At 39.9% G+C, this 27,666-nt stretch overlaps 1 protein-coding gene across 1 annotated transcript; it reads right to left on the bottom strand.

Moving 5' to 3' along the window:
* On the bottom strand, positions 1-27,179 carry LOC111647713 (paired box protein Pax-6-like). Its single transcript, XM_087171535.1, has 12 exons — positions 27,076-27,179; positions 22,078-22,131; positions 20,708-20,731; positions 15,723-15,853; positions 14,256-14,471; positions 13,238-13,400; positions 9,888-10,040; positions 6,261-6,343; positions 5,805-5,955; positions 3,140-3,249; positions 2,015-2,156; positions 1-1,568 (listed from the first exon to the last, which is right to left on the bottom strand). The coding sequence occupies exons 1-12, from the start codon at positions 27,086-27,088 to the stop codon at positions 1,483-1,485; spliced, it is 1,326 nt and encodes a 441-aa protein (XP_087027661.1). The 5' UTR covers positions 27,089-27,179; the 3' UTR covers positions 1-1,482.
* Between the last annotated feature and the right edge of the window lie 487 nt (positions 27,180-27,666).

Raw genomic sequence — 27,666 nt, 5'->3', positions numbered from 1 at the left:
CTGTCAAATATAAATCAGAAGTTAATTTATAATGAAGAGAAATCCAACATTCAAGTGACCTGTAAACTCTATGTAGAGAGACAGAGCTGCAGCAGCAGACACACAGCTGGTGTGAACACACACACGTGCTTCTCTGCACTTTCAACCAAAACACCAAAAACCTCCCACCTGTTTGCTTCTCTCCCCTCACCTGTGTACCTTGCACTCTGTGCTAGCCACCAAAAGACCATGCAAAAGGGCGAAGCAAATGTCAAGGTCAGGAAAATTCTGAGCGGTCATAGCACTGCATATGCTAGTAGCTCTGCCACCACAAAAACACAGTTCATGTTAGTGTACATGTCAGCCAGCAACACGACAGCCATGTGCTCAGCTCCCCGAGTGTGTGTTCTGTATTCTCCACACACCAACACGCATCTCTGATACACAAGCTGAGCTGTTGTCATAGATACTCAAGATACTGGAGGGCTGGAAACTAGAGTTCACTTCAGATCAGGGCTTTTCTAATGGGGCTGTACATTTTTATATACAGGATATATTCAGCTTCAACAAATAAAAAACATGAACTCATACAATGATGTAGAATGTAACAAGCAATGTAATTGAAATAACTTTATTATGGAAACCCTCCCAGACCACTTGAGAAGACAAATACTTTACACTTTGAAATTAGAAACAGATTTACATCCCAGACACACTTTAATGTTCACTTTTTATAAGTTAGCATAGCATTTGTTGTGTTTCCAGTCTTTCAATAGTTGGTTCACTGTTGAATCTCTGGACGTCTGCGCTTTGGAACTAAAACAAACTGAGAGTCTATGCCAGTGAGCAGATCACATCCGGGCCAGAGTTTTTACAATATCAAACACATATCACCAGTCCACATTTTGAAATTCTATACACATCCCAGACCAGGGCTTTTGGACAATTCATTTCAAGTCTCAAGAAGTTCTTCCTTTTACATTTCAGTCAACATCTTTGTTTTTGCTACAAAAACACCAACATGATATAAATTAGGAACTGAAAGTAGAGGTAATGTGCCTTCCCACAGGACACTGAGCAGTTTCTTCCTGTCTGGAGTTCATTTAAAGGACGGCCCACCTTCCTGAGCTTCCTGAGAGCAGCTCAGGCTGCAGCGTTTCATTCAGGGTGTCCTCACCTACCGGACTCTGAATGGCAGCAGATGGAGATGATGTGATGATGATGTTCAATCCAGTTGTAGCTGAACTTGTAAGAGTTTACAGTAATATTAAAATCCTTCAGCTGGAAAAGATTCAGACTCCCTCTGTCCTTCTCGTCTCCAGAATGAGCTTTTCATGTTTTCACACAAGCGTTAATAAGAGTCATTTCTTCATAGTCATTTGCTGCAGTGCAGTGTGTTTCAGTCAACAGCTATACAGCTGCTTTGATGTTTCCTTCATTCCTGTTGCTGCAGTCACTGCTGATGGTCACTGTAGGCAGCAACCATTACTGTCAGAAATGACATCACTGCAGGCGGGGCCAATACTGTGACATGTCCGCTTCACTTCCTGGAACCTGGACTGGAACTGAGACACCAGGGGAAATCAGACCTGGTCAAAGGAGAACCGAGAGGTTATTAGATTACAGTTATAACACAGACATGACAGAAGAAAATCTAAAGGCGTGCACCGACTGAAGGCAAAGAGAATTTTAGAAGAAATTAAGTTAATGCAAAGACATTTGAAAACGAGTCCACACAGGATTCAAACTAATCAAACTGTGCAGATGTCATGAAAGAACAATCAATAAAGAATAATCTGATCATTATTGATCCAAGTTTATTTTTAAATCTAATGTTGTAAAAATGGTCTGTTTGCATGTTTTAGCTTTAACCTGGCAGTGGCTCTGCTGCTACAGCTCAGCATCGTTCAAACCCATCGGCAACCCCCCGTTGTCATATGTACGACGGGAGAGTCCGAAGTTTCCAAAAATACGGGCTATGAGAAATTATATAGACAGATGCAAAACAGATGTAGGCAGTTGCGTAACTTCCTACCTGTTGACGACGTTGCAGAGGATGTCATTGACTGGCTGTTGATGTGTGGCTGCATGTGTGGAGGAGTATATGTGTCATAACTTCTTCCATTTACAGCGGGGCTGGTGGGCAGCATACAGGAGTAAGAGGTCTGGCTGGATGCCTGGAAACAAAAACTCATGTAAGACACTGAAACACCAGAACTGAACACCCTGATTGGCCCTTCAGTAGCGGGTAGGTGTCATACTGGATTAGGAGTGTTGTTACAGCCTCGTTACTGTCAAGCTAATTTCTTTAAAGTTGCAATCAATCAGCAAAGGTCAATGAGCCATATTAGGGTGAAGAGGCATTTTTATTCACAAAAGACTCAGATGAGGAGTCTGAGACCAGAACCAGAGACTAGCAGACGGATCAGAACGGTTAGCGCAGTTAGTATCTTTTATTTGTTTATGTTGTTTGTTAGCTTGTAACTGGCAGTGGCTGACACAGTGTTAGTGGTTGTGCTAATGCTAACTCTCTCTCTCTCTGTGCACAAGGTTTCAGGTTTATTTAGCCCCACCCCTTGTCACCACAAGTTGACAGGATTGGTTCCTTAAAATTTGTGACATATGAAACCCTGGCTGTCTGAATCTGTTTTTATGAGACTGACTGACTCAAGGTGGAAACACTCAGTCATGGTGTTGTTGATTATTCCACTCATGATATGTCTTGTATTCTATACAAACATCATATGAATGTCAACGAGGTTAAACTCTGGATTTTCATCAGTGTTATGAGCAAGTATTTTACAGCTCTAGGAAGTTGTCATGGCCACAGCTGTTTTATCCTGCATCACGACAATCCTGAGGTGATCAGTAGATCCTGAGTGCAGCATCTCAAAGTCTACCATGAATATGTGCTTGGTTGTATTTAATTGGCCAGTGCATTCCCAATATATCACATTCTGCATTCTGTTGTAGCAGAAGTTGAGTCAGGCTCAACATCTTTGTTGGTCAGTCCTGTGACTCATCTAAAACTGTCAGTGACTACAACTCTGACAGAGCTGGGGGTTCAGAGATACTGACACACATAAAGATGCCGCCTCTAACTCTTGGCGCTCCAGCCTGCACACACACTGTGGATCAGTTGTGTATTGCTCTGTCTTACTTGCATCGGCAGGCTGGCAGCCATACTGAAGCTGGGCATGGCTGGTATGCTGTAGCTGTTGGACAGAACTGGATCTGGCCTTCCCAACATGGATCCTGATGAGAAGGACACTGGAGAGATAGAGGAGATGAAACGGAGAGAACAAGGAGATTTGTACAGTGTCCGTGCGAAATAACTGAACATACAATCTATTAGCGTGTCTCCAGACGTGGCTAGTAACGCGCTACATTTACTCCGTTACATTTAGTTGAGTAACTTTTGGGATAAATTGTACTTCTAAGAGTAGTTTTAATGCAACATACTTTTAACTTTTATTATTTTCGAAGAAGAAGCGCTACTTTTACTCCGTTCCATTTATCTACATTACGCTCGCTACATATTTTTATCGATCTGTTAATGCACGATTTGTTTGTTTCGGTTTGTCAGAGACCTCCAAAGTAGGATCCATCGCATGACTGCGTTTCACCAATCAGATACACACACACACGCACACATGCTCACACATGCACACACACTCACACATGCTCACACACACACACACACACACACTCACACATGCACACCTACGCACGCACGCATGCATACAAACACCAATCAGAATAGCACAGTGTGTTCCCAGGTGCGGCCCACACCTATCAGAGTTTATAGTTTGCGTAAAGGCTAACTTGTTCTTTTCCTTTGTAATCTCTGCCTACTGAGCCTATTGTGCTGTTAGTAAGTTATTGTGGCTCAATTTGCATCAATTTATTTTATTTTAATGTATTATTATACATTACATATGCACATCTCCACTTTACTTATGCACACCCTCACTTTACATACCTGTACAGCACACACTTGCACTTTAACTGCTCTTTTGCACTTCTGGTTAGATACTAACTGCATTTCGTTGTCTTAGTACGTGTACTCTGTGCAATGACAATAAAGTTGAATCTAATCTAATCTAATCTAATCTATTATTTAATGTATTATTGTTTTAGTTGCTTAAGAAATATTCTTGGCTCTGAATTTGTTCATTGCTATTTTTATGTTTTTGTGCATTATTTGTTGCCGTCATCATTAAACAAACAGGTTACTCATCAGTTACTCAGTACTTGAGTAGTTTTTTCACAACATACTTTTTACTTTTACTCAAGTAAATATTTGGGTAACTACTCTTTACTTTTACTTGAGTAATAAAATTCTAAAATAGCAGTACTCTTACTTGAGTACAATTTCTGGGTACTCTACCCACCTCTGCGTATCTCCATACAGGAGAGACAGTTGGTCCAAGTGACAAGTGAATCTCAAGTCCATTAATTCTAGGGTTAGCTCCTTAGGCCCATGTGTCCAGGTAGAGACACCAGAGCTGATAACAAAATCATTGTTTTATTGTTGAATAAAAATATGTTTTTCATTGAACAAAAGAAGCCAAAGTTATAAATGTTGTCTAAATAAAATACATTTAAAAACTCAAATCGTTACAATTAAAACCAGGAGCTATGTGATCAGAGAATGAGGACACATGATTACGTATGTGACCAGACATTTACTACACATGATATGGACACTTCTTACTATAGTCACAACAAGGGTTCACTGCAGACAGCTGACCACAGCCACTGTCACAAAAACCATGCTCTTTGTTTCTTTCCTTGTTCTTTCTCATCTTTCTTCTCTGTGTCTGATCACTTGAGACAGTGTTTTTATGATGATCAAGGGAGAGTCTTCATCCATTTATGCCTAACTGTGGGAGTGGAAATGGCTGGTGCACATGCGACCAATTTCTCAATGAGTGAGATTTATAAAGCAGAACCATGCGAACGCACTGCTTTATAATTCTGATGAAAATAATGCATATCCATATTGCTGGTTTTGTGCATACACAGAGTTTTAGTCATGAGACTCCACAGAGTCTTATGCATCTGGCCCCAGGTATTGGTATGGTGCATCCTGGCTTGATGCCACACTTACATTGTACTGGGTTTACTGGAACACTGCAATAGAACAGTCTTTGTTCATGTTATTAGAAACATCTGTTTTTTTTCCTGCTGTGACAAGTCAGAATGTGTTCAGTGAAACAGACCTGTAGACAGTAGGGAAGACCAGGAATGGTTGTAACATGGGTGTTAAGGAGGAGGTTCAGAGCTTTACTACAATGAGTCAGTTGAAACACTTTTTCTCTAAACAGAAACAAGTTCTGAATCACCTGATTCACTCTATACCTGCTCAGTTTAGTCCTAACTCCACATGTGAGAAAGTAGCTCCCTGTGACAGACACAGACAGTTTAAGAAGAAAAACTCATTTTGAGGTAAGAACGTTTTTCTTTTACTTAATTTATTTTAGTAATAGCAAAATAAACTTAAATCATGTTTATTGTGGGTCTATGTAGATATTTTTCATGCTAGTTGTAAGTGCTAATGTTTTATCATAATCCTTATGTCATCCTGTTTCCTGGACTAATGGGTGAATTGTAACATTTCACTCCTTGTGTTTGAAACTAAACCACAGACATGTTCTGTTTGTGTAGCAGAGATAACAGCTACAGCATTTAACAGCAGACACATGGAACTAGTTTGTATTAAACTTTGAATGCACTGGCTTAAAAGAAACAGACAGAAATGTCAAAACTGTTACAACCATCCCCGGTCTCCCCCATATGTAATATATGTGTGGCATCAGTACCTGGTGTAGTGGGTTGTGGTAGAGGCTGGTAAACACTGGTGTTGAAGCTGCTGCTGATGGGGATGTGGTTGGAGGAGTTGGAAACCTGACGACGTTGGTTCCTCAGCTTCTCCTCTCTTCTCCACTTTGCTCGTCTGTTGGAAAACCAAACCTACACAAGAAAAAAAGGACACTGGTTGTTATTAGGTAAAGATGTAAGAGCAGAAAAGCCGCAGCCCTCCATGCAACAATACATTCTGATGTTCAGCTGAAGTTTGAATTTGGAGCTAAAAAGATTGCAACTTTGATTCAAGAGAATTTTTAACCAGTAACAAGATAAATCAAAATCACTCTGAGAAACATGCTCTTCATGGCCACAGGAGGAACAGGAGGAACCCAACCTCCAACACACACACACACACACACACACACACACACACACACACTGTCTTGTAAGCCTAAGCAACAAGAAGCTACCTGTATTCTTGCCTCTGGAAGGTCTATTTTGTTTGCAAGGCGTTCTCTGGCAAACACATCTGGATAATGAGTCCTTTCAAATTCTGTAACAAAACCACATTGCGTTATTACATAATAATAACAGCTGATATACATCAGGACAGTCAATATAAAGTAATCTTAATAATGAAGCATATATTTCCAGTATATGTGAGGGGCTGTGCCTTAAACAGACATTTCTCTGCATCAGTTCAGACATTCAATATTCTAATGAAATGGTTTGTCTGAAGAACTGAAAAATGTTTTGCATGTAAGAATAAATGGAGTTGTTATAAATGTCGGTTTAATGTGCATGCCACAGAGATCTTCACTACAGTTCTCTATCTGTTTCACAGTTTTCTTTTTCCATCACAATCAACCAGAGAAGAAAACCAATATTTCAGAAACGAACACAGCAATGTATCTCTATATGCTGGACATAGGTAACAGGTTTGATATACAATTTTAGATGTATGTACATTCGAATGATGCGCTGGCAACAAGTGGCAGCAAGTCCTTGTAGCTCGTAGTTTTTTGCTATATATTTGTATATATTAGTATTTTTTTTTTCAATTTATGTTTTTTATTCTACATCGTCGTTTCGTCTGACAATGGAGAAATTGATGTACACAAAGGAAGAACTCCTGGCTTTAATGTGTACCAGATATGGAGTTAACATCCCATACTGGCTGAGCTGAAGAAGCCATACCGTGGATGCAGAGCCGTGGCTAAGCTAAATGCTAGGAGATGGAGATATAAGCCTTTTCTACCATCAATCCTCATGGGAAATGTCAACTCCCTGGCTAACAAGTGTGATGAACTGGAGGCACTTGTGAAGAACCAGCGAGCATATCATGAGTGTAGTCTCATGTGTTTCACTGAGACCTGGTTAAACGACAACACTCCTGACCGTTGTGTGGATTTACCCGGCTTCACTGCAGTACGAGCGGATAGAGACGCCAGAGCAAGTGGAAAGAATAAAGGTGGAGGACTGGTTCTGCTTGTGAACAGTAGATGGTGCAACCAGGTCACATCACAGTGAAGTAGAAGATCTGCTGTTGGCAGTTGGTCTTAGACCGTACTATGAACAGGGGGAGTTTTCTCACATCGTCGCCATTGTTGTTTACATTCAACCACTAGCAGAGCCTGCTGTGACGTCATTCACGAGACTGTTGCGAGAGTACAGACCCAGCATCCTGATGCATTCATTTCAAATATCAGGGGATTTTAACTATGTCACTTTCACCTCTCACCTGACTGGCTTCACTCAGTATGTTGACTGTCCCATAGGGGAAATTAAGACACTGGATCTGTTGTATACAAATGTCAAGGAGGCCTACACTGCTTCAGCTCTACCACCACTTGGCAGATCAGATCATAATCTGTTTTTCAGTCTTTTAGAGGCCAGTGAGTCTCTAAAAGACTTTTGAGTGCACAGATTGGGATGTCCGTTGGAATCACAGGAAAATGATAAAAGCAAGGACCCTGACCTTGATAAAATGGTTGAATGTACCACAGAATACATTAACTTCTGTATGGACACTGTAATACCAGCAAGGACTGTACACTGCTTTCCAAAAAACAAACCCTGGATCACCAGTAACATCAAGACCCTCCTCAACCAGAAAAAGGAGGCCTTCAGGGATGGAGACAGGGAGAGGCTCAGGTGTCTGCAAGATTAAAGCAGGTGAAGGAGGACTACAAAAAGAAAGAGGGGAAGCTGCAGCACAACAACACCAGAGAAGTGTGGGAGGGGATGAGGACCATCACTGGCTATAAAGAGAAGAACAGCCAGGCAACATCAGGTGATGTGGACAAGGCCAATGAGCTCAACCTGTTCTACAACAGGTGTGACACAGCCTCACCTGTTCTCTCTCCCACTGCTTCAGCTGCAGCTTCTCCTACGGCATCTCCTCCACAACCTGACACTGCAGCTGCAACTCCCTCTATACTGGGGTCAAGTCTCCTGTGCTTTACAGTGGAGGAGGTCAAGAGGCTACATCCTGGAAAAGCAGCATGCCTGGATGGTGTGTGTTCGAGGCTGTTAAAGGACTGTGCAGCCCAGCTGGCTGAGCCTCTCCAGAGGATTTTCAGCTTAAGCCTTCAAACAGGGAGGGTCCCGGTCCTGTGGAAAACATCATGTCTTGTTCCGGTTCCAAAGAACATATTGGAGTGGATGATGCCGTCCTTCACATGCTCCACCTGGCCCATGCTTACTTGGATGAGCCAGGTGGTTACATGAGGATTATGTTCTTTGATTTTTCAAGTACATTTAACACCATCCAACCCCCATCCTTAAAGACAAGCTGGAAGGGATGGAGGTGAATCCCTGCTTCACCTCCTGGATTGTGGATCACCTGACAAGATGACCACAGTACATCAGACTGGATAACTGTGTCTCAGAGACAGTGATGAGCAGCACTGGGGCTCCACAGGGGACTGTTCTGGCTCCATTTCTGTTCACCCTGTATACGGCCGACTTTAAATACAACTCTGAGTCCTGCCACATTCAGAAATACTCGGATGACACAGCTATTGTGGTGCGTATCAGGAACAGCATGAAGAGGAGTACAGGGATCTGACGATGTCTTATAAATACCTAGGTGTGCACCTAAACAGTGAACTGGACTGGTCCCTGAACCCGGATGCCATCTACCTGAAGGGGCAGAGCTGGCTCTTTATCCTCAGGAGGCTCAGGTCCTTTGACGTCTGCAGTGAAATGCTGCACATGTTTTATCAGTCAGTGCTGGCCAGTGTACTCTTTTATGCTGCAGTCTGCTGGGGCAGTAACATGTTCAACATGAACACAAGAGTCTGGACAAGCTGGTCAAAAAGGCTGGGTCTGTGCTTGGCAGGAGTCTGGACTCACTCAGGACTGTTGTGGAGAGACGCATGCAATGTAAGATGGAGGCCATCTTGGACAATACCAACCATCCTCTCCACAACATTCTGGCAGGACAGAGAAGCAGCTACACCTGCAGCGAACGTCAAATGCAGAACAGAGAGGTTCAGGAGAACCTCTGTTCCCACTTCCATCAGGCTGTACAACACCTCAACCAAAGGAAGTGAACTGATCTAATTGTTATTGTTTATCTATTATTCACTCTTTTTATTAGTATTATTAAAATTGTTATTATTGTTATTATTATTATTATTATTATTATCAACAATGAGGTAATGGACACATGAATTTCCCATAGGGGATGAATCTATCTATCTATCTATCTATCTATCTATCTATCTATCTATCTATCTATCTATCTATCTATCTATCTATCTATTTGTATGGAAATGTATTATATGTGCACATATTACATTTGCATATGAGCAGGCGTTTGAATAAAACTAGGAATCAGTCATGTAGGTGGGGAATGTGTTTCAATTTATATCCTTAGTGTCTGGAGTTGAAATAGTTAACAAGGTTAAAGAGTTTAACAATAACTCATCACATTAACAAGTTGTCTTACATTGTGAATCTGATCTGGCTCAGTCTGGTTTTCATCACAAACAAAAACTACATTGACATAGAGAACAACGCTGTGCAGCTGACATTTCTAAGCGTATGAAGTCCTGATGTGTACACAGCTGTATGATGATGAACACACTTACCTTTCTCTAGTGCTTCTATCTGGTCCTGTGTGAAAGACGTTCTGTTTCTCTGCAGTTTTCGCTTCAGCTGAAGTCTCATCTGAGTCTCTTCTGAGTCTTCACCATTGGAGCTGACGGATATGGTGCTGTCCCCCCCCTCTGCCTGAGGACAATCTGCACCGGGGAGGGAAGGGAGTAGTAGTAGAAGAAAAAAGGGAAGAAGGACGTAACAAACAACTTGAATTAGTGTGGTTTCAGACAGTCAGCTGGGGCTGAAGAAGTTTTCACATACAGAGAAAAAAGAAAGAAATACTAAAACTACAAGACAATGTAAGAACATTATACGTAAAAATTATGCGTTCGAAGTAAAGTACATGAAGATGAGGAATCATTTTTGTTAATAATTATTTGAGCAAAACGCGCAAAAGAATCAAACATAGGTAGTCGCATCTAGTAATAATGCATCATGTTCTATGTAGAAGATCAAGTGACTGCAGCCGTCAGATAAACGTAGTGGAGTGAAAAGAATATTTTCCTCCCAGTACCTCAAAACTATGCCCAAGTATAGTATGTGAGTAAATATATTTTGACTAATTATATGATCATTTGAATATTAACAATATATTATTAAAATCCTGGTCTGACACCGAAACAGCTTTATTAAAAGTGAATGACAGTTTTGATTGTCGTCATTCTGTTCATCAGAGTCAGACAGCGTTTAACTCAGACCGCTCTCTCTCTCTTTACCAGCTCCTCTAAAAGTATGATAAGAAAATAACAGTTGATGCTCCAGCCAGGGTTTAAACAAATACAAAAAGATCACGTCACCCCACTGCTCATGCTCTGACAGACAGAAAGAAAGAAAATCGTAATTTTAATCTCTGGTGTTCATATCTTTTTTCCTGTTGTATGTGTCATTTTAAATGTTATTACTCTTTAATTGTTTTGAGCGAAGCACTGTGGGCTGCAAATTTGCATAAAATGTGCTACACAAATAAAATAATACTAATAATAATGCTATTAATATTACCATTATCAAATTGTTATTATTATTAATATCATTATTAGTAGTAGTAGTAAAGAAGGGGTTTAAGTGTCTTCTAGACCTTTAACTTTTGGCCTTTGGAGTTTACAGCTGCAGCTGTTTTCATTGACAATGTGGAACATCCCGCAGCTAAAGAGCCAGAGATTTTTCTCTGGAAGTGGAGGAGACCAAAAACAGCTAAAAGTTGATTGGATGTTAGATTTACAAACATGACATAAAAATTACTTTTATCATCCTGCATTCATACATTCATATTACTCATACTGTTTCACACCTTTTTTGTTCTTGTCTTATCTTTTCATTTTCAACCTCAACTCTATGATTTCACTACTTCTCTTTTTCCATCATATTTTACTTCACTACAATCCAATGTGTAGCATCCAAATCCATGAAATGAAACCCTGAATGTGAGTCAGTGCTGAGTGAAGGTACAGTGAGAGCGGAGATCTCCAACATTTGATCTCTGAGCAGCAGAGAGCTTGAGTCCTGCTCCCTGTGGAATTTATGTTATTTGTGGTGCTAGCCTAATTATTCATTATCCCCAGCAGACAGAGACTGCAAAACAGAATGAAGCCATTGCTCAGTGTCACAGTCAGTCAGGCAGAAAGAGACACAAATGAGAGCAGACGCCCCCCGTTCCTTCCCTTCACACACACACACACACACACACACACACACACACACACAGGCACAAACATGCTGTAGACGCATGGGGAGGCAGCAGCCGTGCTAGTATAGCATGACTTCGTTTCACTGTTGTAATCCCAAGGTGCTGGAGGAGGAGCAGCATATGAGAGGGCTCCATACAGCAAATGGGGCCCTCAGCCGCACAGAAGGACAGAGACAGGAAGCTGCTCATGTCAACTATACAATGTGGCCTCTGTCCCGTATAATGGAAATTTGAGTAAATGTTGCAAATGAGTAATTCTGTGAATGCTGCATTAAAAAAGAAAAGTAAACGACAGACACAATCTCACAAATTGTGGTAGAAAATCTTTAGAAAAGTGGGCAGGGCCTATACAGCATTAACTGAGCTTTTATGGTGTGGTAGAGTCAGATCTGCCAACTACAGCCCAAGACCTATCTACCCCACAGATCTGTTGGGACACCTTCAAATGAAGGTTGCAAGGATATTGATTCATATGTGCATTGAGCCACACAACCTTTCATTGGAGTAAATAACACATACTAATCCATCCCACAGAGAAATGTAATATATATATAACATATATGTCCCTATATTAAGAGTGATGTTGTCATATATGTCACCTGTAAGGGGATATATTATGATCTCATGTATGCATCCTCTGAAATATATATGAAGATATAAGTTTATAACATATATGAAATACCCCTAGTACAATGTTTACACATATTAAAATTAACTACATGATGAATTTTTATATGGTATACCAAGTTGCAACCATACATATTAACAATATATTTTTAATTTAAATATATTTTTTAAATTTAAAAAATACATGTAAAAAGTCTATATGCTTGTATATGTTTTTATTATTCATTTTAAACATGTTCACATTCTCGGAAAGTGGTGTCTTTTGGACTGTAATGTAAAATAATATCAACATATACTGACTATACTTAATAACATAACATATATCTACATATGTAGACATAACATATGTCTACAATATAAACATACACACATAAACATACATATTTGTATGGGCTAGACCTATATGTCAATATATGGATTTATTCCAATTTCTAATATGTTTCATATATAATTTATACATATTACGTTTACGTTTACGTATACGTTTTTATTGTAGTGTAGATATATGTCATATATGGACATTCAATATATGTACATACATTTGTGTATGGGGTGGCCTACAAACAAATCCATGTGTCCTGTGCTGCTCTTGAATGTTATTTGTAAGTTGAGAACACATGATCACATACAAGTGGTTTACTGTTGTTGTTGTTGTTGTTGTTGTTGTTGTTGTTGTTGTCTTTCTTGTTGTTGTTTTTGCTATTGTTGTTACTGGTGTTACTACTGCTGTTATCCAGGTGTTGCTATATGTACATGTTGGTACTTGGACTTGACATTGCTTCACAGAGGTGTGTTTGTCTACTGGGACATGTCCTCAGTGAAAATGGCCTATCTGTATGTTGGTTTGTAGGAGATGAAAGGCACTTGTGTGATTGGTTACTGAAGCTCTGATTCTGTGTTCCTCCCACTAAGAATGTATTCAACCTGGCTCAGACCCTGTTTAGCTACTGTTATCACACCCATGTGTGCTGGTGCTCGGTAGTCACAGTGTGGTGGTAGAGTTAGCAGCAGTCTGAGTTAGTGTTTCACCTGTGGTAGTGAGCGTAGTCCCGGCGTACCACCCTGAGCGTCCTCCCCAGGTGGTTTGTCCATTTAGCATCTTGAGTTTGTCAAACATCCCTTCAGCTCCCACTGTGCCCATTTGCTGCTTGTCACTGGCCAGGTTCCTGAGCACTCGATTTATTGAGGAAACCTTCGAACAAGCACAATGGGATTACATGAGAGCAACTATTTGTTGCATATGAAAGGCACTGCACAACCAGTTCGCTCCAATATGAGCTGATTCGTCAAAGTCTTTTTAAGCTCATGTCCTGTCTGCTTGGCTGCTGGATATTTTTTACACATTCAAACTTCAGTGGGATGGTAGCAAACATTCACTTGCACTCAAGGATGAACTGATAAGATTTTGGTAGTCAAAGGTCAAAGGTCACTGTGACCTCATATTCATCCGATTCTTGTGAACACGATATATCAGGAACGCCTTGAGGAAATGTCATGACATTTGGCACAAACATCAAACATAAAGGACGTCAAGATAGAGAATAAGTAGTGTTATCAAACACAGCCCTATTGCAAGGCATCCTGGGAAACGTATTATCTGAACAATTTCAAAAAGCCAGACAAGTATGGAGCCTGTTCACTCAACCTCAGTGTTTGAAAAGGTTTAAAGATGTATTCTGTTACTTTTGACATATGATTCATGAACTGAGCTAAGTGAGGTTATTCACAACTTTAAAGCTGTGTATAACAACAGCATCATGTGATTGATTCTGGTAGAAAGTAGAAAAGTGTAAAATAAAGTGTTCATCTGTTTGGTACACATCAGTGTTGACTTTTGATATTAAATGTCTGTGCGTTTCTTAGATTGCATGCGTCTGTGTGCCCCACTCCCCTCCGACTCCCACAGACTATTAGAACCAAGCGCTCCTGTAACCCTGCTGATACATTAGCTATTATGGTAAGCTTTAAGGATGTGTTGAGAGTTGTGCTTGTCCTGCACAAACCTTTGACTGACATGACCTGGCTGAAGAACAGGAGGGTCTCTTACACTGGGTATGTTGTCGTTGGTGCAGACTCCTTCTGCCAGCAGTCGGTCTCTGATCTCCCACGCAAAGATGGACGGACACTCTCTCTTGTACTGAGCGATCTTTCCCACCACCTCTGGAGTGGCCACCCTGGGTTTACTCCCTCCGATGGCCCGAGGACGGATTGAACCTGTCTCGTAATACCGGCCCAATATTTTACTCACACAGCCGTTAGACACCTGCAGCCAAAAACAGTACACATAACATATATTATTTAGATTATCTAGGGAAGGATCAAGACTACAAGTTTGAAAATGAAAAAAATTTGGTGGTGTGAAGTTAGAAAGAAGTGAGACCTCTCTCTCTCTTCTGTTGGAGGATATAAGGCTTAAGGCTACATTTTGTGTTACTAGCATAACACACCAGTATGGTGGGGGCTGCATTGTGGGTAATCTAGGTCAAGGTTTTGACAATGAAGAAAAATGTGTGGAATAAAAATGACAACATTTGTAGTGCGATGAATCAGTTTAGGTACAGTTGATTTTTAAACTGTCCACTTTGAAGCCAACAACATGATAGCAGTGTGATGCTACATCTGTGTTTAAATACTCTTTTTAAAGAAATCATTAAGAACCAGGAAACGAGCAGGTGTCGAGTCAGATGGTTTGTCAATCTAGTCATCCAGACTTCCTCACTACAAAGCGTGTTGGTGTGACATCACCATCATGTTCTCCTGAAAGTCGACAGTCAGAATCCGCACAGGCACCACTGACTGTCAGTTCAATGTATACACAGGTCATGTGAACGCATTTGAGCAAATAACTGAATAAACTGATGTCATTATTAGTCTTAGGTGGACAGTTCTGATGTACAGTGACATAAAAAGTGCATCTGAATGCTGAACCACTAACCCTGTCCAGGGACATAGGCTGTGTCCCAAGTCAGGAGCCGCATCGTTCAGAGGCTGCATTTGAAGACTGACTGTGTCAAAGCAGCGCAACTAGACCGCCCCATTTTAAAGATTCCTCCAAATGCATCCTTTTCCTTGGCAATGAAGGCAGGTGGATCCCTTTGCCAAGCTTCATTGCGTAATGAAAATAATATGGCAGCAAGCACTGACAGAGAGCCTGAGGATTACACTGTTAATTTAAGTATTGGGTATCAGCTCAGTTCATCAGCTAACAGTACAACTGTTAAAACCAAGGGCCTTAAAACCTGAAGTTTATATGAAAGAAAGTTTCATGATATCAAGGCTTCTAGGCGCTTTATGATGCAAAGAAAAAATCCTCTGTAGACCAAATGGTCTCATCTCAGTTTGACCTTTGTGGTCTACGACAGCTACAAAGGGCCACACCTTCACAGGCCATGCCCCCCGAAGGATGCAGCTATAGTGTATTCTAACATTTCTACTGTGTGTTTCTGGGGATGACTACCAGTTCCAATGTTAGTGTGAGTGCTGACAGATTCAGCTCTCAACATGATGAATTTACCTGTAATATTCTGGATATGTCACAGGGTCGAGCTCCACTGTGTGCCAACTCCACTATCTTCTGCCTGGTAGAGTCAGGTAAAGGTCTCCCATTCACAAACACACCTCCCAGCTGGTTTACTCCACTGTGACCTACATACACACACACACACACACACACACACACACACACACACACACACACACATACACACACACACAAACACAAAGAAAATAAAAAATGTTTTCAGTAATTGGTTTACTAAGCTCTATTTTACTTTAGTTTCTAAAGTAATTCAGTTTAAAGCAGAAAACCAGAGAGGTAATGAAAAGTCTAATGACAATGAACGGAGCAGCCACACTGATCAGGCACATGCATGAGGAGGGGGTGGAGTCAATGGGGACGAGATGAAGATGGGAAAAAGCATCTTAAGCTTCTCTTTAGTCAAAAACATAAAGTTTCTCATGTGTGTTTAACATTTTAATGTGTTGTAATCTGGCTTCTTGCGACATGAGAAACATGTTAATACAGTGAATTTTACTGGTTATAACAACAATGTTGACTGATGCTTCGCTGCCATGGGCCCACCCACTGACCCGGCCCCTGGCAACACTGAGGTCTACCACTGTGTCAATCAATTCGTCTTTGACTGAGGTAAAACAATATGATCTACAGTCAGACAGTGAACACACCACTTCAAGAAATACACAGTGCAGTGTATATTCATATGGTACTTTACCATTTTTCTTAATACAGATTATGTGTTAATTAATAATGAATATCAAATGTGACTTCATAGACTGAATTTACTGAAATATACATTTAGAAAGAGTTTACTTTATTAATTATCAGGAAAAGGCAGAATCATACAATTCACACCCATATGCAAATGTGATATATATTGAATTTGAATGTATGACATATATGTACATATAAAATAAAAGCACATATGTAAAAATGATATATAAAACTATTTCATATATTTAAATTTATGTCCAGCCCATACAAATGTTTATGCTTATATTGTAGACATACAGTATACTGTATGTTGATATTATAGTCCAAAAGTCTGACACCACTGTCACATGTTTAAAATTAATGAGAAATGAATTTAAAAAAAATGTATGTCATATTAATGAACTTGCATAAATTAATCAAATATAATTCATTACCATATATGGTCTCAAAATGTTATATATAAAAATTCATCATATTCTTATACGTATATATTTATATACGTACATATACAAATTTTACAAGGTATTTCATATAGGTTATAAAATTATAAATCCACAGGATGTATATATGTGATAATAATATACCCCCCTATATAGGTGACATATATGGCAACATCACTCTTCATATATATTAAATCTATATTATATATTACATTTCTGCATGGGCATACCAACAGCACTGTCCTGTCCATGCTCACCTGTATGGCTTTAGCTTTAATTCTAGTGTCCTTCAAGTTATGATGCCTACAGGCCCAGAGGAGGTGTGGCCTGACAGACCTAACTGAGGGCCAAGGTTCCAAGGACTGAAACATCTCAGACTGAAATGATCATCTCAGGACATTGATCATCTACAGGTCTGACAGCTGGGCAATGAAGAAAAAAAAACTGTTCCAGCTTCCAGAGGGAGGGAGGAAAATGAGTCAGCTGATGACAGGCCCTGCTGTAGGCTTTCATGTGGAGTCTGAAATGCTCTGTCTGCTGATGAGCATGTTGCAGGTCTGACACGTTCCTCTCAGCAGCAGCAGACATCAGTCTGTGCTGTGACACTTTGCAGGTTAAGTCGGGATTTACACTAGATCAATTGTCTATTGTCTGTTAATGGCACTGTGGGGGAAGCATACTGCAGATTTATAAACCTCTCAACAGGACATTAATAAATCACACACACACACACACACACACACACACACACACACACACACACACACACACACACACAGGGTGTTAGTGTAGAGATTTTTCTATGGACGCTCAGTTCAGTCATCATCAGAGGGATGACTACCACAAATATGAATAACAATAATGTGTTTTTTCTGTAAGCAGGCTGAGGAAACACAACAAGACATCTCTGTTTATTACTGAGTCCTATCTTATAAAAAGTGAAACAATTTTTCATGTTCATCTTACTGATGATGCGATTAATGAAATGATTAGCTCTATCTTGAGAAATGAAGTTAGCAACAGCGGCGAGTGGCCGCCACCGTCACATGTCTTCCTGTCAAAGCATCCTGTTTAAAACTGGGGTAAACATGAATACAGTAAGACTGTAATCCACTTCAGCAGCATTAAACCTGACCTGGAGATCGTAAAAATGAATGTTAAGTTAGTGTGTACATTGACTCTGTATGAAATCCTCCTCCTCACCTGCAAAGCCATTAATGGTCAGACACCATCGTATCTTAGAGAGCTCATAGTTCCCCTATAATCCTAACACAACACTCCACTCTCTAAATGCAGGTCTACTTGTGGTTTCTAGAGTTTCCAAGAGTAGAGTCGGAAGCAGCGCCCTCAGCTATGAGGCTCCACTCCTGTGGAACCAGCTCCCAGTCTGGGTTCAGGAGGCTGACAACCTGTCTACATATGAGATCAAGCTTCAAACAGTCCTCTTTGATAAAGCATAAATATAGTCAGAGTTGGCTCAGGTGAGTCTGCTGCTATAGGCCTACATTGTGGTCTTGACTTCACTCTGTAAAGTGCCTTGACATAATGTCTGTTGTGATGTGGTGTTAGATAAATAAATAGATTGAACTGAAATTGAAATGAGTTGTTCAATTAAAAGAGAAGACAGACTTGGACTGCGCTGCTTGTTCATTCATTTAGATGCATATAGAGGGCAGAGGGTAGGGTCAAAGGGAGGTTCTCTCTAACCCCCCCCCCCCCCACCCCTACCTTCACATTCCACTGGAAACACAGATGGATCACCTGGATCAACACACCTGACACTGTCGTGGCTTTGAACATCTCCTCTGGTTAATAAAATTATAGGAGGAGTCATTGCCCCTGTAGAAGCTGCTGTTAACTTTGAGTGTGACGCTGGATTATCTCACCCTCTGATTTTCCCCCACGCTGCCTCACATCATGTTCACTCTGTGTTTTGGGGTCAATTGTTTCGGCGTAGAAATGTTAATCACAGTGTCGTTTCCCAGAGGGGCACGGCCGGGCTTTCCTCTGCTGACACACAATTAATAGACAGACATATGGAGTCAATTTGGCTTTGGTCCCTCTGTGGCACTCACTCACACACACACACACACACACACACACACACACACACACACACACAGCAGGTAGGCCCCTGAGAGCAGCTCAGCAGCTTTCACTTTAAATCAGCTCATTCACACTGAACCTGACTTCAATTAATTTTCACTTTAACCATGTGCTGTTAGCAACAACAAAGTCTTCCAAATGAAACAACAGAACATGTTGTTTGTCCATACACAACGACACACAGCCGAATCATATCACTAAGGTTTAGACAAAACACAGCTCGGTCAGGTTTGAAGAAACACTGTTAAAATTATCATTAAGTTTAGTCAACAGTTCCTCCAACCTGAACCACCGCACAGGTCGTTTTATTCAACCCTCTGATATGACCCGGAGCACTGTCTCCTGAAACAGCGCCCCCTACGGCAGCAGATTTACCAGACCTTGGTTGTCATGGTTACAATAATAAACTCACGGACTGTACCGACAGCGGCGTACCTACATTTGACTTCATTGTTACTATAATAACATTCATGGCTTGGTTAGTTGTAGGAAAAGATCATGATTTGGGTCAAAAAAAGTACTTCATCAAGATCACACATCTTTTTTCTCATGGTTACAATATAAATTTCCATACTTTCACACTGCTCTCCTGTGTCATATTCATCCATCCACCACAACCTCCTCCTGACGTGGACTTTGTCTCTTTATACTACGTCACCGCACTTTTCCCTTTGCTCCAGACATCATTACACACACACACACACACACACACACACACACACACACACACAGACTGACACATATCACAAGAGACCAGGGGTGGACAGTAACTGGAAATGAGTTAGACCTTAACTAAACCATACCTAAAGTCCATGTTTGAAATTTTATAAATAAATTAAATTATTTGCTGTGTTTACCACGACCAAACTTCATCACAGACTACAAAAATATACCATCCAACTTGGGAAAGTATGTCATGGTAACGTTTGTTTAATTCCAGACCTTAAAACAGAAGCTTGTAGTTGTTGCAGTTTCTATGCTTTGGTTGGTCAAATGACTTCATGTCCATGTCAAACGTCTTTGCACCATATTCAACAGTCTTGTTATTCTACAGGTTCTACAGTCAGTCAGTCAGTCAGTCAGTCAGTAACTCAGTCAGTCAGTTGTTTCAGAGTCATCAGGTTGTGAAAATGTGGATCAATACAACAATGTGTTGACATAAAAAAGGTACTTTTGAGTATTTTTAAAATCAAGTACTCCAGTACTTTAACTCCAGTAAAGATCTGACTGAACAACTGTCTTGTATTAGAGTCATATTTGACCAGGAGGATCTGAACTGTGACTCCAGTGATGGAGCAGTGGACTTCCACCTCTAGAAGAGAGTTAGATGTTGAACAGAACATCATCTCTCCTGGAGAACAGTGCAGACTGACTCAACCCACTTTGATTTAAATCCATTCCTAATGAAAACTGTGGCTCATTCATTAATGATGTGTTCACCCTCAGTTCCTCCTCAACACCCCCCAGCCACTCTATTTTCACAGTTTGGAATTGATTAAAGTGAAGGTGATGTGATAACAGCAAGCAGTCTGACCTTTAACCCAATGCTACTGTCCAACAGAAAAATGGCTAAAATTTTAGATTGTTCAGCATCATCCAGTAACATCCAGGGTGAGATGGACACACGGGGTAGAGGCAGTGCATTGTGGGATTGATAATGGTCAGAGGAGAGATGCAGGACAAGGACAAGCATAGACACATGGAGAGAAGGAATCCACACACCTTCACTGCAGACAGCATGGACCTCTTGTCCCGCAGTAAAAAAAAGAAACCAGGTGGAGTTCATTGTCAGTCCCGACCAAAAGGTTTTATACAGCCCAGCATTCTGACCTCATCATTTACAATGAAATTATACATATGTGTGTGTGTGTGTGTATATATATATATATATATATATATATATATATATCCAGTGTTTGGTTTGTGGAAAACAGATGCTGCTGCTGCTAAAAAGCTCACCCATACAGAAATGTAATAAATTATATTTATGTCCCTATATCAATAGTGATGTTGCCTATTTGTCATTTATATTATCACATTTATACATCCTCTGGATACATGGAGATATAGGTTCATAAGATATATGAAACAACAATAGTAACCTTTGTATATGTGCATATATTAAAGATAACTACATGATGAATTTCTACATGTTGCAACCATATATGTTAACTATATGATTTAATTGATATATACAAGTGTATTAAAACAAAAAATCCTACATTGAAAAATTCTATATGCTTATATATGTTTTTCTTATTAATTTCTCATTCATTTTAAACATGTCTATCTTCCTAATCTGAGACCCAACTGTATCGACATATATTGACAGACTGTATTTATATTCCTTTTTTATACAATACAAGCATACATACATAAACATATATATGGGCTAGACATATATGTCAATATGTGAAATAAATCCAATTTCTAATAGGTTCCATTTTTACATATGTGCTTTTATTTTATATGTACATAGGCCTATATGTCATATATGGAAATTCAATACAAGTAGGCTTACAGGCAGGCTTACTTTTATATATATATATATAAATAAACACACATATATTACATTGGTGTATGGGCAACAATGATGTGAAACTGACTGTAAAGACAATTCTCTCTCTTTCACACGGTCACATTGTTTTCACGTTGATATATTTGAATCTTTGATACGCTGTTATCATAAAAAATATCAGTTATAGCTGATTCAAGGCCCAAGATGAAATGAACCAGAGTTCTGCTCTGATGCTGAGCTCCAGGAAATATAAGCAGATATTCAGATGTGGTTAAATTATAGCCAGTAATGAAATAGAGTGAGAGCAGGTTCAAGTTTTCAGTGTTGGTAGTGGAGCTATGTTGTGTCTTGCATTTAGTTGTGGCTGTCAGGTAGTGCTCAACCTGGGCCTCAAGCAGTGGTGGGCTTGAAGTAGAATGTGTTTAGAAAAACATTTTTTTTTTTGTCTTATATCTATTTGTTAATAAAGTTTTTCATGAGAAATATGAAATACAGTTATTCACTCACCTGTAGATACAGTAAGATCAAAAACATAAATGATAGTAAAAACAAGTACTTTAGAGATGTAACTCACTGTTTTGCATCATGGAAGCGACACCGCTCTCCCAGCTCGTTTGACTTCTGTAATCTGTACAAACAACAAATAATCTTTTACTACACCTTAATATACAGTACATGCACAGACAATACACCACACACACACACAAACACACACACACACACACACACACACACACACACACACACGCACACACACACACACCTCTCTCCCTGGACTCTGAATCAGATTAAAGGAAGAAAAAGTGTCATCCCGCAGGTTAACTCTGGTCTAATTAGCTTCTCTAACCAAGAAACAACATCTGATCTTTCTCTAATGTGTAGGAAAATACAAGAAATAGTGAACTTGTTTTTTCAGAGAAAAGCATGTTGAAGTGAAAAACACCCGAGACACTGTCTGCACAGAATGGCTGAATGCCAAGCAATCCTGTGATTGGTTCATATGCTAATGTATGCAAATGTCCATAAAGTTATGAGCACAGACTTGGAGTCCAGCTCTCACACTCAAAGCAGCTTCACATCTCACACACAGGAGATTAGTTTTGTTGTATTAATACTCAGACATTAAGATAACAGGTGATTTAATAACTTAATAACTTAATGTAGTCAACTCAAGAATGAATTCGTGTGTGTGGGTGTGTGTGGGTGTGTATTTCTCTGTTGGTTGGACATAGAGTCTCTGTGATCCATCAACACTGAGACAAAGATGTTGTGGGATTTAGGTACAGCTGTTGCACACTATGATAAAATCGGAGAGTAGGAAGATAAATCATTGATAAGGAGTTAGAGCTGCTTTTATTTTTATTTTACTAAATATAATTCAGGATCACACAGAGTTTAATAATAAAAAGAGAGGCTCCTGTTTCCTGAGCAGACATGCGTCCTATAGACTGACTTGTGTAAATGTCTGATATCCAGCTACAGGCAGAGTCTCTCAGTCATCATGGAGAGAAGGAATCACACCCGGTAACAGGATTTTTATTGGTGTAAAGAAGACGGGGCAATTTACAGGCTCCACAGACACTGTGGAGACTCAAAATGTTCAAAGTTCAATAAAAGAAATTATGGTATGAATAAATACCGACAATATAGTCTGTGTAATATGACAATGATTTGTGAATTATCATGCCATGTTATTTCATCCTGCTCACTTTCAGAAAAAGAGAGTTTATTGTAGTTTATTCCCGCTCTGTCCAGTTCGTCTGGACTTATACATCAATACTTTACTTCATGATTTGTGACATTATCATTGAAAAAACAGGTTTTGGAACAAGAACATTTCTCATATATGACGAAAAATAAACTGAAGCAAATGAATCAAGATGAAAAATAATAAAGTTTTGCAACTGCACGGTTATATTTTGTTAGTATTTGTAGTATTTGCAATATTTGTGGCTGTTTAATGTTGTCTTATTCATGTATTTAATTCTGAACAATTTGGGTCCATATTAAATCAGCACAAACTTATTAGAAACTACAGGAAGTGTCATTTTAAAAAAAAATGACATCAGTCCTGAGTTACTACTAAATGATACATTATTTGTAGAATTGAATAGTGATAAAATGTAGCGTTGTTATATTTGGTGAAATGTATAAATAATTTAAAGTTTATATGTCCTGCGTGTGGGACAATGGTTTGGTCTTTCCTGACTATATACTGCAAAAAGCAACAATAACAGAGACATAGTGGAAAACTATAATATAAGATTCATATCTATTAATTGATAACTCCTCCATCATCAGCAGAAGGTGCACTGTTGTGGGATGATTAGGAAGATGACCAGTTTAACTATCTGTTGAGAAAGCACATGACATTCGTTCTACTTCACCCAGTTCTCCAGACCAAAGCCTTTTGAGGTTTGCTGGAAAAAAAGAAGAAAAAACGAAGCAATAAAGGCTTCAGAGCTGCTCCCTCTCTGAAGCTCTTGTCATTAACAACCTGCATAATGAACATGAAGCAGCTCCACACAGGAACAAACACACACACAGGCCGGCTATAGGCACCTTGTCCCCGCTATAACTCAGCGCCCTTCTCTTGGTGAAAGGAGACAAAGAGCCGGAGGAGCGGAGCCGCGGCTCTGCTCGGTAAATACCCGCCAGGCTTTGTGTGTCCGCGGGATTTTGGTGTCGTTGCCTCGTTAGTTGCGGCTCGTTAAAGAAGCCGCGACACAAAACCGCGGCGGGGAGCCCAATTTGAGCAGCACAACGGACATAAAGGAGTTCTGTTGAACACACTGATGACAATATAAAAGTTTCATTCAGCCGCATTCAGCGGCTGATATGAGGAGAAAAGACCCGAGAGCCTAAGAGTTGCTGCCGAACACACTGCTGCTGGTTCCCCGTGCTGGTCCCACTGCAGACTCACAATAATAATAATAATAATAATAATAATAATAATAATAATAATGTTTTATTGTAATAGTTGCATAAAACAGAACAGTTCAGGTTAACCAGAGTAAACCAGAACTCTCAATAAAACTAAAACTTCATAGAAAATAATTTTCTTTGCTCTTTTTTTTTCTTTTTTTCTTATTATCCAACATTATAAGACAGTATAAAAGAAGCAGCCGTCATTCAGGATGTCTGACTCTTCAGCCGTAAACCAGTAGCACTTTAAAGTGGACTGATATTACAAATAATTAACACAATGAACCTGACCGGGATAAATACGGTACATAGTGAAGGTAGAAGTTGTTTTTATATCAACAGCGTTTATTGACTGTGTTTTGTGTATTTTGAATATGTGTGTTTGACGTCCTCAACTCAGCGTGAAAATACCACAGAAACAAACTTTTTACAGGAAGATGAAAGTGAAATAATTTCAAACAAAGTGGCTCTTAATGTTCGTGTGATCTTAGTTTGTTCAGGCGGTGTGTGTCTTCTGCAGGACACAGCTGAACTAAGCTGATCATGTGTTTGATTTCATGTACCTAGTATTTTAGTGAGACAACAGCCAGAGCGGCTTCCAATGAAAAAACACAGATACGCTTGGAAATGTGTCTGATTCCTGTCTGATCTTCATCTGTCGGAATCAGAAAATGGCTCAGGTGTGTGCGCAAATACTGAGGCGTCTGTGCACGGTGTCTCCATCAGAACATATGGGAGCACAGACACACACAAACAATGAAACGCTCCAAATTCACGTGTTGGATGAATTCATTCGACCTGATTAATCATGCGGTTAATTGGCTAAGATTTAATTAAGACGTTAATTAACAGCCGACTTAGATCATCAATTAAGACGAAGTGTATCGTCCTGTATTTGCTGGCTATGGATTTGAAAACAGTCTGAATTTTATTACACATCATATTTAAAGGACGTGTTTCTGCTGTAATTTTAACGTGTCACTTCTTCTCGGCCTGAGAGGCCTACAGTGGATAACACTGATCATACAGCTTAGAATAAACTGCTGAGGCCAGATGTCTTCATTTATATCCACAGAGGCTCATTATTTCCGTTTAAAAAATCAATTAAAGACACAAGATATTTTACAAATACGTGTTTTTATCTGACGATCATAAAAACAGAAGAAAGGCCTCTACAGGCTTCAAATGATGTTTTAAATCAGGAGTTTAACGGACCGTTTCAGCGACAGTCTTCCTCAGAAATAACTATTGACGGTGATCATTATAATTATTTTTACAGTTATTATAAACACCGTTTGAGTGCAAACACACTGTCTGCTCCAGAATATCTGAACAATGATTTAGAACAGTACAAAACAGGCGTGACATTTCTCAATTGTGTTGTTTAATAAACGAGGTGAGAAACATGTTTAGGGTGGATGATATATTTTTTAATAATATGTTTGAAGATATTTATGAGATCGATGGTGTTATATAAAATCTTGTAGGCCAATAATTTAAACGTTTATGAACACATGGTTGAAGATAGTTTGTGGCGGGAACAATAGGCCTATACTGGCTATATTTTATTATCTAATCGCGATGATCATTCTAAATGAACGTGGGCTCGCACCCGCACGCTCACATGCACGCGCCTACTTTTCAGAACACACTTGTGTTAAAATCTGAATTCAGCTTCACGATCCAGCAGAGAATGTGATATTTAATCCACACCACTCAGCGCGCGGCACCACCACGCGCTCTCAGCACGAGCGCCACTTTAGGCTTCTGTTATTGTTGCTGTTGTTTATTAAGTTTAGTTTTGTCCCGAGCTCTGTTTCCACAATGGCGCTTTCTCCGCGGGACCGACGGGACGGAAGCCCGGAGCGAGTTCTCCAGTCCGGCCTCAGGGGAGAAACACACGCCGGTGTCGCTCACACACAGATTCACGTGTTTGTACCTGCTGTGTTTGTAGAAACGGACGTTGTAAATACAACAGAGCAGTGGCCTGTATCCTGAGGCCAGTTCATCTTCACACCACAGTCCTGACTTTGTGCTCCAGTATCAGTGTGAATCAGTTTATATCACTTCATTTACTGTGAGGTTTTTTTTTTTTTAATGCAAACTCTGAGTCAGACGAACTTCAACATAACTCCTGAAACTAAACACGAGCATCTGCTGCTTTTACACTTTCAAAGGAAATACCAGCCTGTGGGTGATGTAGTCAATGACAGGCAGGTGTTAGACATTATTCATTATTCTGTCTGTTCTGTATTACTACCATTTTAACAAATCCAAAGGTGTTCTACTCTCTTTTTCTTTGTCTATTTCAACAGTTTACTTATAAAAGTATTCCTCCTCTTTCTTTTTGTCATTGTCATCTAGTCCTTCTTTACTCATCCTTTCTCTCCTCTACTCTTAAACCTGATTAATTGTTTAGTCACTTCAGATTTTTAATTTTCTAAACAGTTCTTTCATTCCTTTTTTTCTTCTTTTTTAACATTAGACTTAAACATGTTTGTCTTCTGTTCTTGTGTCAGGTTCCACATTATCAGCCTGTCTTCATCTTGTCCTTATCTGCTAAACAAACTAACTTTTTAACTCCTGTTCAGACTGATGAAGAAAGAGAAGAGAGAGAGGGAGAGAGAGAGAGAGTGAGCAAGCTTACCTTTCTGTGGCATGCTGTAGAGAAGTGAAGTTTTGCTACGTTTAGTTTTCCAACAGCTCCTTTCTTCTATTCTTTCCTCCAATTAGTTTCTCCTTGACTGAAGAGACAAGTGCAGAGAGAGACAGAGCTGGTCCTCTGAGGAGGAGGGAGGAGAGAGGGAGGGAGGGAGGGGAGGGAGGGAGAGTGAGTGGGAGGGCCGAGAGAATGCTAAAGAGAGAGAGGGTGGGCACACAGGAAGAGAGAGAGAGAGCAGAGGGGAAGGGATGGAGTTTGAACAGTGAGAGCTGAGAGTTTGTTCAGGAGTGACAAATTGAGCGAGAGAGAGAGAGTGTGTGTGTGTGTGTGTGTGTGTGTGTGTGTGTGTGAGACATGGTAAATATTCACGTTAAGAGTATTGATACAGTACAAATACAATGAATAGAATTAAAACATACTACACAGGTAAAGGTGAATGTACACACACGCTTTAGTTTCCTTGTGGTTTGGGTGTTTTGTGGTTAAGGCCGGTAAGGTCAGCTTTCTGCCGCCCTGATCTCTGTCCAAGACCACAGAGACAGACACACAGAAGAACTGTGTCTCCTGCATCATTGT

The sequence above is a fragment of the Seriola lalandi genome, unplaced genomic scaffold (genome assembly GCF_002814215.2).
Source record: "Seriola lalandi dorsalis isolate HSWRI2012SDOR001 ecotype SW California unplaced genomic scaffold, Sedor1 jcf7180002055008, whole genome shotgun sequence".
In the NCBI taxonomy this organism is placed as follows: domain Eukaryota; kingdom Metazoa; phylum Chordata; class Actinopteri; order Carangiformes; family Carangidae; genus Seriola; species Seriola lalandi.
This window is presented reverse-complemented; position numbering and strand designations above follow the sequence as displayed.